The sequence below is a fragment of the Erithacus rubecula genome (genome assembly GCF_903797595.1).
Source record: "Erithacus rubecula genome assembly, chromosome: 5".
Lineage (NCBI taxonomy): Eukaryota > Metazoa > Chordata > Aves > Passeriformes > Muscicapidae > Erithacus > Erithacus rubecula.
Genome location: NC_136687.1, coordinates 9,311,652 through 9,327,289, shown reverse-complemented (window position 1 = coordinate 9,327,289; position 15,638 = coordinate 9,311,652). Strand labels below are relative to the sequence as shown.

The following is a 15,638-nucleotide window of genomic DNA, read 5'->3' as shown; positions in this document are numbered from 1 at the left end:
CATCTGATCACACTATTTCATTAAAACTCTGCATGGCATTCTCCCTCAAATGCTATCAAATTCATACCAATTGCAAGGTTGTCTCCACTACAAAAACTACACTGATACTTTGTGCTAAATTTAAACATTATTTTTCTCCCTAAACTGACTAGAAGAAGTTTATGCTACACTTGAATTACATTTAAAGGAATTTTTTTATTACTTGGAAAAAGAACAAAAGCAATGCTGTCCGTTGTTTCTGTATAATGTTACTAAAATACATTTGAAACCAGCTAAGTAAATATTCAACACTGCCATCCATTCTGGACCATTGGTGATAATTTAAAAAATCACAAGGACACACAGTGTCAATATTACTCTCTTTTTTTGATATCTCATAGTGAATTCTGCATTTCACTTTTTTTTTCTCTTTCCCAGGTTTTTATAGTCCAAAATCTTCTTATCTTATCACTTACCTAAAGTTATGATACAGAAAAATAATTTATGGAAATAGCCTTTAATACTGCCTTACTCTCTGACCCAACTAAATGATCTGTGCATGACTCTGGTACAACAAGGTCCAACACAGTATAGATCCAGATGGAAATATAAATTTCCATCTGTTTCAAAAAGGATATTGTACCATGAAATTTACTCAATAACCTAACCAGAAGACAACTGTCTCTACTGTGGCAGACAGGATGTGATGGAGCTGCACTCCAGTGAGCAAACCTGTCCTGTCTAGCACTAGCAGCAATGCAGCAGCAGCAAACTTCTGTGTTATATTAAAAAAAACCTTTCCAACTCTATCTTTTTAGGTCATAACTGTTGTCTGCAACAGATTTTGATACTTTTTGAAGTCAGAGATACTTCTAATACATAGAATAATAAAATGGTTTTATGAACTCACGGAAGAATTGAGGTTGGAAAGAACCTCTGAAGATCATCTGGACCAACCCAAAGTTTATTCAAATGAACATACATCTATTTAAATAAAAATTAGTAAATGTGATACACACTATATAGTGACTAACTACCAAAAATATCTCGAAAATGGAGTGATGATTTAAATGATATCCTGGTTTTCTACTGCAAATGTGAAAGACACCATTTAATAATGTTTTCATTTTAACAAAATATTGCACATCAAGACTAGAACTTAGCACTACTAATTGACTGGGAAGACATTTGCCAAGGGATTTCAACCATTCCAGAACTGAAACAAGAACTTGTACTTGATCTCCTGAATGTTTTCAGGAAGACATCTCATCCTGATTTACAGATAGACACAGGCTTATTATAACCACTGGTTACCTGCTCCAAAATAAAGCCTCATAAAACCAGCACCCTGCTCCACTGATGCATCACAGAACCACCCTCACTGCCACACAACTACCCTGGCATCCTTCACTCCTGTGCACAGTTCCATGCCCTGGCAGGACAGAAACTTCAACTGTGTTTGGCCACAGTCTCTGCAGGAAACAAGGCTGGGCTCAGCTCATGACCCAGCTGGGCTCTCTTGAGATGTCTCAGTAAAACTGCAGCCTTTGCACCATTAATAATCCTGGACATGGTGACATGCTGGAGCACAATTCACTGCTCTAAGGAATGACTGTGAGTAAATCTTGTAAGTAATATATAAGGAGCAGTAGGGAAAGGTAAGGTAAACACATCTTCCTTACTCAGGAAGGTATTTATATTAGGTATATACTATTTATATATGTTTATATATTTATATATGGCACAAGGACAGAACCAGGCAGATGACACCTCCCAACATGCCAAAGCTCACAGGCACCACAGCATTGACAGAGCCTCCTTAGATGGGAGGGCACATAGGGAATAGCCCATAAAAACCCTGTCCTGTTTACTTTCTAAGAGTTCAGTAGCTGCTCATCATGTCTTTCCATTCCAATGGGAGAGGGCAACAATTCTTTATTGTTCTCCAAATAAGCAAGACATCTTGCTCTAAAACCCCAGAGAGATATTCCTTGGAGCTGTCCACCCCAAGAGCAGACAGATGTTTTCTCCCCTCACAGGTCTTCTAAACCATAAATAAGCCTCAAAGTTTGTTTTGCTGTCTTTTTCACTGGGAATTCATACCCAACACATTTGTCAGTGTTCCTGTACCAGCTGACCTCTCCCTCTCACAAGCAGCTCTGCTCAAGCATTTCAGTGCCAGTATGAGTGAAGGCACAACAGAAGGTGGGAGCACTCAATTAACAAGGTTTCAGTTTCTGAGCTTTCTAAGCTGTGAGCAGGACTATATATAGAACTTTAGGCTAAGAGCAGCATATCTGCCTTCAAATACAATGATATCTCACCACCAGTCACCCACTGAACACTGCTAGGTATTGCAAAAACCAGGATAGGGTTTTAATTAGCTACTTATCCTTTAATAAATATTCAGTGAGATTTTCACAGTTGGATAATCTATTTTTAAAATGAGAATTAGAAGCATTTTTAAAGCAGCTCTCTCAAATTACTTGTAGAATTTTAATACATCTATGATTCGTCTCCCAAGAAATTTTGTTTTATCCACCTGCCTACAATATTTGCAAACCCAGAAAAAAATCTGAAGGTGGTCAAACTATATTGTAAAACATCAAATCACCATCAGCCTAATCCAGGTAACCACGTGCTGATACCAAAAGGTCAGGTCCTGGTCTTGTCTTCCTCTGCACCACACCTCAATCTATGCAGCTGTGGGCAAGTCATTCAAGCTTTCTGGGAGGGACAAAAGAAAAATTTTTTTTTAAATTTTTTTTTTTTTTCAAAGCAGATGGATGGCCATTTATTCTTTAAATTGCTGATCCTACTCTGTGGCTGAACATTCAACAAAATTTGATATATGAAAATTAACAGAGGCCCATAGTCAGGTTGGGGAGAGAGCAAAGCTATTCATTTCAGTAGCTGGCTGCAGTTACACCAGGTCAGGTGTAATGTCAGACTGCAGCCTAAGGACCAGGAGGATCAAATTGTGCTCTAACTTGAACCTGGTACAATCACATCCCTCAAGGTGCTCCATAGGGATGAATCCTCATGGATTAAAATGATGATACAAAGTGGACATTGAGTGCTATCTACACAAATTTCAGCGAGGGAAAAGGCTAAATCCTGCAAGCAGTGAGGAACAGCCCCATGCACCAGTGCACCACAAGGGTTACCCAGCTGGAAAGCTTAAGAAGGTGTGGAGGTCCCAGTGGACACCATGTGGGACATGGGTCAGCAGTGTGTCCCCACAGAACTGAGCAGCCACATCCAGAGGCACCTGCAGCAGCAGAGCCAGGGATGTGATCTTCCCTGCTGCTCATCCTCTGAGACTGCAGCAGGCACCTCCTTGGGCTCCTCAGGACAAGATTGTCTGGAGGGAGATGAGGGAAGGTGGCCAGGTCAGAGCTGCAGCACAGGACACACAGCAGGCAGGGGCTGCAGGAGATGCACCTGCTCAGGGAGGTTGCATTGCTGTCTAAAACACCTGATGGCATCTGCACAAAATGGGAGCCATGCCATTCTCAGAGGGAAAGAGTGAAAGGACAAGAGGCAGCAGACAAGCTGGAACATGGGAAATGTCAACTCAATATAAGGAAAAAAAATACCACGAGCTTGTTGAATGCTGGAACACACTGTTCAGAGAGTCTGATGAATCTCCCTGGAGTTATGTTAAAGGAATCCCATCATCTGTCTACTCAAACTGGACTTGCTTTGAGCTAGGGGCTGGACCACAGGAGCACCACAGATTCCCTTCCATCCTACATTATTCTAGGGCTATGGAGATGCTCCATATAGACAAAAGAATCCTAGAATCACTAAGGTTGTAAAAGACCTCCAAGGTCATCAAAGTCCAATCTTTGGCCAAACACCACCATGCTCATGTCATCACATATTGCCACATCTACTGATTTCATGCACACTGCCAGAGATGGTGAACCCATCACTTCCCTGGGCACCCTCTTCCAATGCTTAACTTCCCTTTCAGCAAAGAAGATTTTCCTAATATCCAATCTGAATCCCCTTTGGCAAAGCATAAAGACATTTCCCCTTGTCTTATCACTGGATGCCTGGGAGGGGAAAACACCCCCCAGCTCACTACACCTCTTTTCAGGAAGTTTAGAGAGCAGTAGCTAAGTGCCTCCTTTTCTTCAGATAAACAACTCCAGTACTCTCAGCTGCTCCTCACAGGATGTGTGCTCCAAACCCTCTCTCTGAAGAGCAGCAGACCTAACCTGAAGAGCACCACACCACCACCCTTTGTTCAGAAAGGACCACATATTGATAAACATATTTGGTTTAGAATCAAAATGCCAAGAGCACTCAGGCTGATTTCAAAACATTGGGCTCAACACCCATTGTAGGTTTCTACAATACCTAGCAGAGTTCAGTGCAAGATGACTCTCAGTTCTTTGCAGAAGCAGTAGTGTTATATATGTAGGACTACACAATCTTTTGCTGAAAGAAAGGAAAGGGTTTCAGCTTTCTGATTTTTGTATTCAACTGCCTGGCCAAAGTGAATTACCTTCTTGAAGACAGTAAAAATACAAATGGATTGAAAGAGGTTTTATAGCTGGGTTTGGCAGGCAGACCCTTGAAGAATATGTATCTGCCTCTTTCCCCTCCACATACTACTCACATCTACATGACACATATTCCATTTCTGTCAATATACTGTTTTAAAAGAAAACTTCCTGAGTTCAGAAAAACTTAAATATAAAAATTCTGTAAAGCAAACACAAAACTGTTTCCTTATTAATCTGGGATGAATGTGCAAATCTATCCTCCACCCAAGGGTCAAGTTGTCCTCTCTTTATCATTTACATGTCAAAATTTCTTTCCAACTTTTAAGTGTAAGAATACTGAAACTAAAGGGGTAACTATTGCACACACTCCTCCAACTGGGCACATTAACACCAACCCCTCCAACTTTATTAATTACGGTAATACCCATAAAATCAAACCCCAGATTTTTGATATTCAGTGAACACACAGCCCACAAGTAACAGAAATTATATTCCAGGTACCACATTAGACAGACATACATATGCTTACTAAATCAATGTGACTAATCCAAACACTAAGACATTGCTCGAAAATAATCCATTTCCAGAGTATTACCACAGGTATGACAACTCATTTCTTTCTGAAAGACTCAATGTCCTGCCCTTTCCCATCCTAAATAAGAGCCAAACTCTCCTGACTATGACAGCCATGTAAGAAGTACATGTAATTTTAATTTTACAATTTTAGTGAAACTAAGCTTCTATTACTACAGTCAGCCTCAGCTTTCTCCCTCTTTCTATTTCACTATTACAAACACATGATGTTTCTGAAGGAAATGTCTTTGGCAGCTCTCTGGAGAACAGAGCTCCTTCCAATTACTGAAGCTGTAAGAAGATTGCTCAGCCACTTCCTGGGAACTCAGAGTAAGAATTTAATCTGCAACAGTTTTCAATCTATGTTGTTATTGTTTCAATCATTCTTAGTTTTAGGCATTATCATCACAAAACACAACAGCAGAAGAAAGGTTTCACTAGACTATGAACAGCAGTGGAAGAAGAAAGGATTAAGCCCTCAATCTTTACTCCAACAGAGCAAACACACAACTGAAACCTGATTTTTTTTAAGAGCCACTTAGTTAACACAAGACATAGAGAAATAATCAGATAAGATGGCACAATATATTATACTTTTAACAGTTTTTCTCAGAATACTAATTCTTTTTTCAGACTTTAGCTTGTGGCAGCACTGGGTAGTAGCATCTGACTCCCAAGAGATGCCCAGGGATGAGCTGGAATTCTGACACTCCAGCTTTTTCACAGAGGAGGGCAGCAGGTTACAAGGGCAGCACAGAGGGTACAAGGAACACAGTTCCCTGTGACACTGGGCCATGTGGCACCCAACAGCAGTAAATTCAGTAAATCCAAACTGGGCTTGGAGTGCTGACTTTTCCCCACTGCTCTGCTAGCTAGGCTTTTCACTGATGCTACCACACACTTCCCACATGTTTCTATTCAAACCTTATCTTCTCTGAAAATAAGGGGTAAAAGGAGTTGCTACTGACACTGGTTTACTATGCAATGTAGAAACAGTTTAGAAGTGTTACTTCAGCAGCTACAGAAATAGGGGTTGAAGAAGTGCTCATTTAAAAGAATTTAACCATTCTGCAGCATTCTGGAGAAATGTGTCATGAGTGCAAAATGCCTCCTGCTGCCAGTGAAGATGTAAGAGCCTGGCTTAGTTTCTTTCCATGGGAGCAGGATCAGCCCCTCCAGCAGGCAGGCACCACCACTCAAATTCACACCATTCTGGAGGTTAGATTTCTAACACAGCACCCACATTGAAGTCTGGCTGTAAAAGGTAATGCCAAATACAGTTGGCACCATCCACCAGCTACTACTGACAGTGTGCTTTGGCCCAGTATTTAAGGTTTCTGCCCATCTGTAAGAAATGAGGGCACAAATGGTTCTCCTGACACTTCCCACCAAGAAAAATATAAAGGTAGAGAGCTTTACACTTTCTCCCCCATTTATTATTACTGTTTTTTAAATTAACAGAAAACGTTCCTTCGTTTGGTTTAAACAACATATCCTTATAGTCTACCAACCTTATTTTACTGAGGACATCACTCAATAAAATAAATACTGATGATGTTTAAATAGGACACTTCCCCATAAAAAACACAGGTTATGTCTGGCCTGAAATGACAGGGGTAATTGAAGTTGATTTAAAGCATATAAACACATGACAGGATTCTTCTGCTGCTCTGCACCACAAATCAGTGTTACAACCCCCCTGGGAGACACTAATTGAATCCTGCTAGTCAGCAGGGCATTAGCTGCCTCTGATGAAGACAATATGAATTTGTGTGTCCTTCCAAGAAAAGCAACAGAAGCAGATCAGGGTCTCTCTACTGAACAACGAGAAACGGTGAAATAGCATTTAATGCAACTATTTAGTTACACAAAAGGTCAGGGAATATCTCTGATTTTAATTTTTATATGATATATTGTTGTATCAGGAACTTAACTTTTAAAATCTTTACCACATCTTCATCACACATAGTATTTTCAGCATGAATAATTTCACAGTCCTGCAATTTAACTGACCTGAATTGTTAGGTACTTAAGTATTTTAGTCACAAGGAAAATTATTCCAAATATCTAAGGAGACAAACTATATCACCAAGCTCCAAACTATCATCTGAAGGAATGACTAAATGAAGCAGGAATTGGCATTTCCAATGGCCTAAAACCCAATGTATGGAGTTTCTAAGTACAGTAACACAGTTAAATATATTTCTAACCTCTAGTGGTGTGACTGAAGATACAAGCATGTTTAGCCATAAAAATAGAATCAAACATTTTTTTGATTTTTCTTAAATTGAGAAGTACCTCACTTTACAGAAGGTACTTGTTCTGAGAAAAAAGGTACTAAAAAGTAGCTCTGCTCATCTCTAGAAGACTGTAATACTGCCAAGCTGAAGGCCAACAGCATGTGCAGCCAGCAGTTAACTCATGAGATACACTTGAAGTCATTTTCCTTACCATTAAAAGAAAAAAAAAAATTAGGATTTTTTCTTATCTTTACTCTTCATATTTTTTTAAGTATCCAAAAGGAAAAACTGCCTATTAAACAGTGCAAAACTTAGAATGAAATATAATAAAGGCTTGTCCATCTCTGAGTCTTCCCTCTATCACAGCTTTTATTATTATTTTTGGAATTGCTTTATTTAATTTAGATTCTGCCTCAATGGATGTTCTGGAATCTGTTCCTGCTTCAGCACAGGAAGATTTCTGAGCTCAGCAGCTCCATGGGCAGGGTAGGCTGGGCTGGCAGACAGCCACAGGGACAGGGACATGGACATGCTGGTTTGGGGCTGCAGAGTCAGCAGCACACAGAGCATCTGAACTGTGCTGCACCACTGCCTTTGGGCTTTGAAACCCTTGGAAAGTGGGGCAGCTTTTCCTGAGCTCCTAAAAGCTCAAGTTCAGCTGAGAAACTATGGCAGCACTTCCATTTGGTCCAAACTGCTAAAATGGTGAGTTTTCTGAAGGTTTAGTGCACTTCAAGCTTTTTCATGAAGTCTTCAAGAGAGATGTTTGTGTTATTTCTACACAAGAGGATTAAGATGCAGGTCGAAATGACATCAGTTCCTTGTATTGCTGAGTTTGGGAGCCATGTGGGAAATGATCCCTCTGAACTGCACTGGGCTTTAGCAGCAGCCTGCTGAGGACTCAGCCACTGCATTGAATCCTTTGTAACTTCAGGCCAACAAATGACAAAACAGTAGAGGACTAAAGCAACACTTGGGGCAAAATGTCTTACAACAAAGACAGTGGCAGCTTCTAAAGCACTTTGAAAACCTCACATGTAAGATAACATAAAAAAGAAAAACACATTTGGAAAAAAGGAAGGCACTCAAAATTACAGACTTTTTTTCCTTTTTAATTCTGCAATTTTTTAAGGAGTAACAGAAGCTTCATGTAGAAAACTTACCTGCAGACAGCACACACAAAACAGTCTGGGTGATAGGTTTTGCCCAGTGCTGAGACCACTTCTCCCTCAATGAATTCATCACAACTGAAGCATCGTGTGCCATAGAGTCTCTGGTAGTCCAAAGTACAGATGTAGTCTCCCTGCCTCACAAAAAATCCTCCTTGAGCCAGGTCACATCCACAAGCTGCAGAAAGAGAAAAGGCAGACTCAGAATTCAAGAAACAAATGCTCTAAGATTAGGCTGATTTTCCACCTGTGATCTGAACAGTTCCTATGGAGCATTTAAGCACTTCAATGCATGGGCTTGTGATCACAGAACAGATGTGCATCTGAAAGATTGATTTACTCTTACAGTAAATTACATCAGTCATGTGTTTTGGACACTAATAACTGGACTTATTTAATGTAAAAATGTTGACCTCAGTGCAGCAGCTGTGAGTACAAAGTAAAAGTCTGCAGGAGTTGAATTTGGGGTTACCACATACAACATCTAACATATTTAACAGGTTAAAAGACACACAGAAAGCATATAAACCTTTAAAATCTAAACCACCAGTGTCACAAAGAAACATCTCTAACAGATTACAAGTGTTTGATATTCCTCCTGGACACTAAAGGAGTTTAAGTACTGCTGTCTCTAACCACAGGGGCTGATTGATGGTCATGGCAATTCCTGCAAGTTTTCACAAGTTAAATCAGCTCTCATGTTTACCTGATGAACATCACTCACCATGCATGAACTGGAAGCATCTCCAGATTCATCTGCTCCTGGCAAAAGTAAGGTTTTAGTCCCAAATATCAATTTCTACTTTTTAAACTAAACCTGTGGGAAAGGGTTAAAGTAGATTAACCAAAGGCTTGTGAGACTGTTCAGGGGATTTCTTCATTGCACCAGGGATGGAGCTAGGCTGGAATTTTGAGAACATATAAGAATGGGAAAGGGTAGATAAATGGTCTGGTGAAGTCATACAGAAATAGCAGACATATAGAACATGACCACCATCCACATTGACCAGCATCTTTGAAAACAGACTTGACTTGATTTAAAAAAGAACTAGACTTCAAAGTGGTGATTTTGCTGCTGTGTTCACTACTGCAGATCACAGCACCACACTTGTTACTACGTACTTCTGCTCCTGGGGATGTTCATGTAGGAATGTGTTCCCATCAGCAAATGGTGTTTACAGTCAAACTGCTGAACCACAGCAGTGTCACTACTCACATACAGCCCACAGAAAAGGAGTGGGAATGTTGCTTATTAAATTTGGGTTACATTCACAAAACATTGCAGAGTTGCTTGGCCTCAAAATAGCAGAAGTATCCACGCTGCTAAAATTCAAGACTGAGATTTACACTTAGGTACCTGAGAGTCCACAGGCACTGTGGTTTCTAAACATAAAGCATGGTAACTCTCACCCAAGCCTGTTTGCAGTGTCAGAATCAGTCATCTTGCACCTGAACTACATGAAAAGAGACCAACAGAGGTGCCTAAGGCACAAAGTAACACATACAGCTCAGAAACCCCAAGAAAGCAGATGATCCAGATCATTCATTCAAAATTACATCCAATCCTTTTGGATTTGGATCCTCCCTTTTTTACAGTATTTGTTAACTGTAGCACAGGAGACCTGGGCTCAAGGCCCTCCTTGAACCCTCTGTGGGCTCATCCCTGTGTGGGATTTCTGTTCCCATCATTGTCCCTGGACATGGCCCTGACTGCTGAGTCAGAAAACAACAATCATATTAAACTGTATTAGTGCATGGTCAAGAACTGAAGAACTATGGGTTCTAATCTTTCCTATAATTCAAAGGAATTACACTTATATTGCATGTGTCACGGACAACATGGATTAGATTATTTATATTTCAATACATTGTATATGTTCTCTATCTCACAGGCTTAACACATTTGCTTTAGCATTTCTCTTTCCCACCCATGCTCTCATTTTATGAAGGACAGGCTTTTTGAACAGACTTTCCAAAAATCTGGCACAACTTGCTGGATATCATGAGTTTCTTTCAGCCTATGCATTTCAGCTACTTACTAGTGTCACAGAAGCAGAGCTCAGCTATGGATTTAAGATGATGCTGAGCAGCATGCTGAGCTGATGCTGATGTCCTAGAGCAGTTCTAAATTGTATCATACAATGTTTGAACTTGCAAAGTGGATCATAAGAGAAAAAAGTTAAAAGGACATAACTGCATTTCTAAGAAAAGGAGGGAGGGTTTATGTCCCTACATACATTTCTTACATTTTGCACAATTAAATCTCTATTTATTATATAAATATAAGCCCAGCAGGCTTTGTCTCATTGCAGCTGAGAGCTCTGGTGCAAGGTTTGGGGCACATGGGTCAGCAGCAGTCACCACTGGCATTTGGTGGCACTCTGTCTCACCCTGGGGATACTGGCCTCTCTCTGCTCTGCCACTAATGTCACAACTACCACAAAGTTGTGTACAAATCCAAAGCAGACTGCACTAATGCACTTAATCTTGGATTCTCAGGAAACCCTGCAGTGAAACTGCTCACACAAAGAGCAACAGAAAAACAAGTTACTGGGACTTCGAAATAAAAGTGAGCTCAGCATCCTCTCACCAGGTCCCTTCCTGCATCACCATCACTTCAGCCTCCTCATGGCAGAGAGTGGCTGAATGAACATCATTCATTAAATACTGGCCTGGATATTAAAATAGCCACAGTTTAAAACTGAGGACAGTAGCTCTGAAAATTCAGAGACCCATTGTCCTCCTCTCAGGTGAGATGCTGTTTCCCTTGCCAGCTACCTTCATGGGCAGAGACACTGCCCATCTGAGATGAACCTGCAGAGACAAAAAACCAGGAAAGGAAAGCTGGAGGAAGTACAGAGAATATCTGAAGGCAGCTACCAGATCCTACTCTCCTAGGACAGGAAATCAGCATTATGTCACACCCACTCCTACCTAGCATTTGTCTTCCAAAAGGAGTATGTGGAGGAAGGGTTATTTATAACCTAGAAATAGTTTTCAACAGTTTCTGGAGTTCATCTTGGTAATAAAAGCACTGCAAACACAGCAATTATATTAATGAAGAGACTAACACACAGAAATTCATCTTGGTATTACCCCGCATATAAGGCAATGCCTTTTTCTGAGCAGTTATACCTTTAGGAGGAAATTGTAAGTAGTGAATAAGTAAATGTTTGGCTCTTCTTGTGGTATTTAGTAGCAAGCCAGTACTTGGATGTGCTATGGGACTTGAGAGGGACAATTTCCACACCATTTTTAGGGGGGGTACCTCAGTGTGGCTTCTCTTACAGCTGGATAATTCCACTCTTCAAGATGGTTTGCAGGTACCTGACACCACAATACCTCATATACATATATATATACAGTTGAAAAGGGTTCCTCTACTGGTTTAGCAACTTTTTCCCCTAGCATGGTGTCTGTAACAGCACCTGAAGCACTGGAATTTATGGAGTGTGTCATGGTAATGGTTTTAAACTAAAAGAGGTGCAATTTAGAAAGGATATATGGAAGAATTTTTACAGAGGCCAGCAAGATACTTGAACAGGTTGTCCAGAGAGGTGGTAGATGGTCCATCTCTGGAAAAATTTTAAGTCAGGTTGGACAGGGCCCTGAACAACCTGATTTACTTGAAGATGTCGCTGCTCATTCCAGGGGGGTTTGGACTAGATCACCTTTAAGTGCCCCTTCCATTATTCTGTGATTTAAAAAAAAATAAATAGCAGTAAATCAATTAATCAATGCACTTTAAGCATGTTGCTATTCCACTACTGTATGCATCAGTATTCCATTTACAGTGTACAAATAAAAAATGCATCTATTTTCTGTGCTGGCAAATGAGCCTTCTGAAAGTAGATAATTCTTTTGGCTGCATGCTGGGGCCTAAAAGCCAGCTGTGTCCTGACTGCTTGGGGGATGCTGCACTTGTGCTGCTGCAGATTACACAGGCTGCAGCACTTGCACTGCAGGTCTTGCCATCCCAACAGTGCTGTTCTGCTGCCAGACAATCAAGTGGTTTGCTTACATGCAACTGCACGTAACAAGTCTATATTTTCCCCTCCTATTTCCTTCCTGATGTAAGTTAAATAAAATTTTTCTTGCTCAGCACTGTGGTTTTATGTCCATTTCTGGTATTTTTCTCCATCCATGAGATGGATGTTGCTGGCTAACTAAGATCCCAAGAATGACACTGCTAAATTGTATGTCTTCATGCACCATTGATGAAGTCTGGGATCCCACTCTCCTAAAGCTCATAATTATATGTGGAACATTTCTCCTGGCCACTATGCCTGTGAGCAGGAACCACAACCACCTGGCAAACTTCCATTGCTACAGCTTTGCCTTAAATTCTAATTGAACTGCAATTAATCTGAAGCAGTCCAAGCCCATTTCCAGCAGATGGCTGTGACTGTGATACGCCTTCTTGCATGGTCTGGTAAGCCCAGATAAGCTTTTCACAAAGCTTTTAGGGAAGTCTTTCCCAGCTCCAAGTTTGCTGGCCATGCAAGTATTGGCATGGGAATATCACCTCTTAGTTAATTCACACCTGAACCTCCAGTTGATAGGTGAGCAGCAGTGAGACAGAAGGAATCTTGCAGTGGGGTATTTAAACCACACAACTGAATCCCCACCTATGCATGAGTGATCATATCAACTGTCTGTCCAAACACATCTGTGAAATCAAGAATACTCAAGCCTGTCAGCCACTGGCAGTGTATCAGCAATAATATCAAAAACACCATCTATAATCTCAAGGACTTGAGTGACACCTCATTTTGTTACCATCCAGGGCAAACTGAAGCAGCGTGCAGCCCCAGAGGTCTTGGACAGCCCTGCTAGCTCCTTCTCCACCTTCCAACCAGGAAATGCAGGAAGGCAGACAGGTCTGATGGAAGAAAACCAACAACTTTTGGGAGCAGAGAAGATACAGAGAACTGTGGGGGTATCTCATATCCTGCAACACCTCACCAAGCACATGTAGCACTGATAAAGTCATAAAGGACACAGAATGCAGTGCACCTACACAAGCTCCCAGGCTACACTGGCCATGATGCCCATAAATAAATTTGTATAGTAAACACTTCTGTGCAGGAAAACCCTTTGAGATTCAGAATGCTCTTATGAGATTGACAAAACATCAGAGTATACCCATTCCCATTAAAATGAAGAAGACCTTGGGAAGTTTCCTGCACACTATGTACTTTGATTCCTATATTAAATGGAAACTTCACATCAAGTAATTTTTCATTAGAAAGTATATTTCCATTTTCCTTCTGGAGACCATAGTTACCCAATAGCTTAGAGACAGTGTTACTCCCCTATAAAAGCTCTAGTCTTAGAGGTGAGCAAGGTCCTCACAGCATTAATATGGGGCTGTTTCAAACTATCAAAATAATCCCCATGAAAACATGTCTCATTTATACTAATTCCTTGCTTTAAGGACTCAATCTGGTTATTTAAAATTTACAAGTATGCTAAAGAAATTTAAGGAACAGAGTAATGTGCTTTGACCCATTTTCAACCTAATAGCATCTTGAGTGTTTATGATAAAATATTGCTGTCACTTGCCAGACTAATTAAAACAGGTTTTTAAAAACAATACAATAAAATAAAACCTACAACCCAAAAAAACCCCCAACATGCAAAGCAACACCACAAAATATTTTCAGAATTTTTTTTTAACAGTGCTTTGGGTGCCAGTTCCACGTTTGCAAATTAAGTCCCTGCTCTATTCACAGATATGGCAGATGGTCTTGTGTTAATGAGTTGCAGAAAGTGGGAGGTGGAACAACACCACTGTGGCAGTGATGAATTTTATGCAACTCTCTCTGGGTCTCAGTGCAGGCATCACATCACCTTAGTGCACTGAAATGCCCAGTAGCTCCTCCAGAGTGCTGCTGTATCCCTGCTGTGTCCTCAAGGGAAAGAGCATCACATAGTCTGGAGGTCCTTGCACAAAGCATCCTTGCTCTGGCTTCTTTTGCACAGGGAAAACCTTATCCAAAAAGAGAACTTGAGTAATTAAAAAAACTTACAGACTTTTGTTAATAATAATAACAACTCTGTGACATCTAATGTGAACCGAAATTATGTACATTCAAAACTTCTTTATATGAATAGTATCTTTACTGCCTGCAAAGTTTACATAGATTTGAAAATCCTATCCTCTAATGAGCACTTAGCTTTCTACTATAACTCCTTAGTCTATGGACTAAAAGAATGCAAATAAGGAGTAAAAAAATTGGAAAACAGAAGCAACATAAGTTTGGCTTCCTTTGATGGTTAATTACCTTAATTAGGTTAATTACCTTTTATTGAATGTTAATAAGATATTCCTTTACCAGTACTCATAACCATGATTCCTCCCTGTCCATTTTACCATGCTTTACTAACATTATATATTTATGAAATTTGTGAAAGATACTCTTAAAAAAGGATTCACCAGACTCTGGCTGAAATATATGCCATGTTGCTAGAGTGCTGGTGTGATGGGTATGTGGCCAGGACATGAGGGGCTGCAGAAAATTCTCAATGAATGCAAGGAAAAGTTGCAACACGAACATGATGATAGAAAAGGAACATTATCCATTACTTTGTGATAATGCAAGTTAACTAACTGACCAAAATTTGTTCATGCTTTAAATAGTGAGGTTTTTCTTAGAAAATTAGTGATTAAAAATTTTAAAGTTTAAAACTACAACATAGAACCATTTTGCTGCTACTTTTTGCACTAGTAAAAGTGATTATTATTATCATCATCACTTGAGTGAAATAAAAATTACAAGCTCACTGATATAAGCTGATAAGGCAGCTCTAAACCTACTACTCTCTGCAACCTTGGTGAGCATTACATTGGGAACAGTTTTTCCTGTTATACTGCTCTGGGATTGCAAACTCCTGAAGGACTCAGGAAGTGTGGGACACATTGCTGAGAGTGCCTGATGAATCAGAGTCCCTACACTAATCCCCAGTGCCCATGACACCATAAATACCAGGAATTGCTGCTGCCTGGCAAAAATCTGGGACTCGGAAATCTTACAAACGAGCTTCCCGTAAATGACTCCCATTTTGAAATGTGAAACCCTGTAGGTATGTTCAAATGTGAGTCCCTCAGATTGCTCAGTGTGGCTTTGAACATATTTATATCCTAGCAGATACATTTG

General features: G+C 40.2%; 1 protein-coding gene across 11 annotated transcripts in view; it reads right to left on the bottom strand.

Annotated features, from left to right (window-relative positions):
* ABLIM2 (actin binding LIM protein family member 2) overlaps window positions 1-15,638 on the bottom strand; it is a 125,793-nt gene that overhangs the window by 71,320 nt on the left and 38,835 nt on the right. For all 11 annotated transcript variants that reach the window (XR_013774211.1, XM_079305328.1, XM_079305329.1 and 8 more), the window contains exon 3: window positions 8,473-8,656. Coding sequence is in view for 10 of the 11 variants with exons in the window: in XM_079305328.1 (XP_079161454.1) it covers window positions 8,473-8,656 (184 nt within the window). In the remaining variant the exon portion in view is untranslated. The remainder of the gene's footprint in view (window positions 1-8,472; window positions 8,657-15,638) is intronic.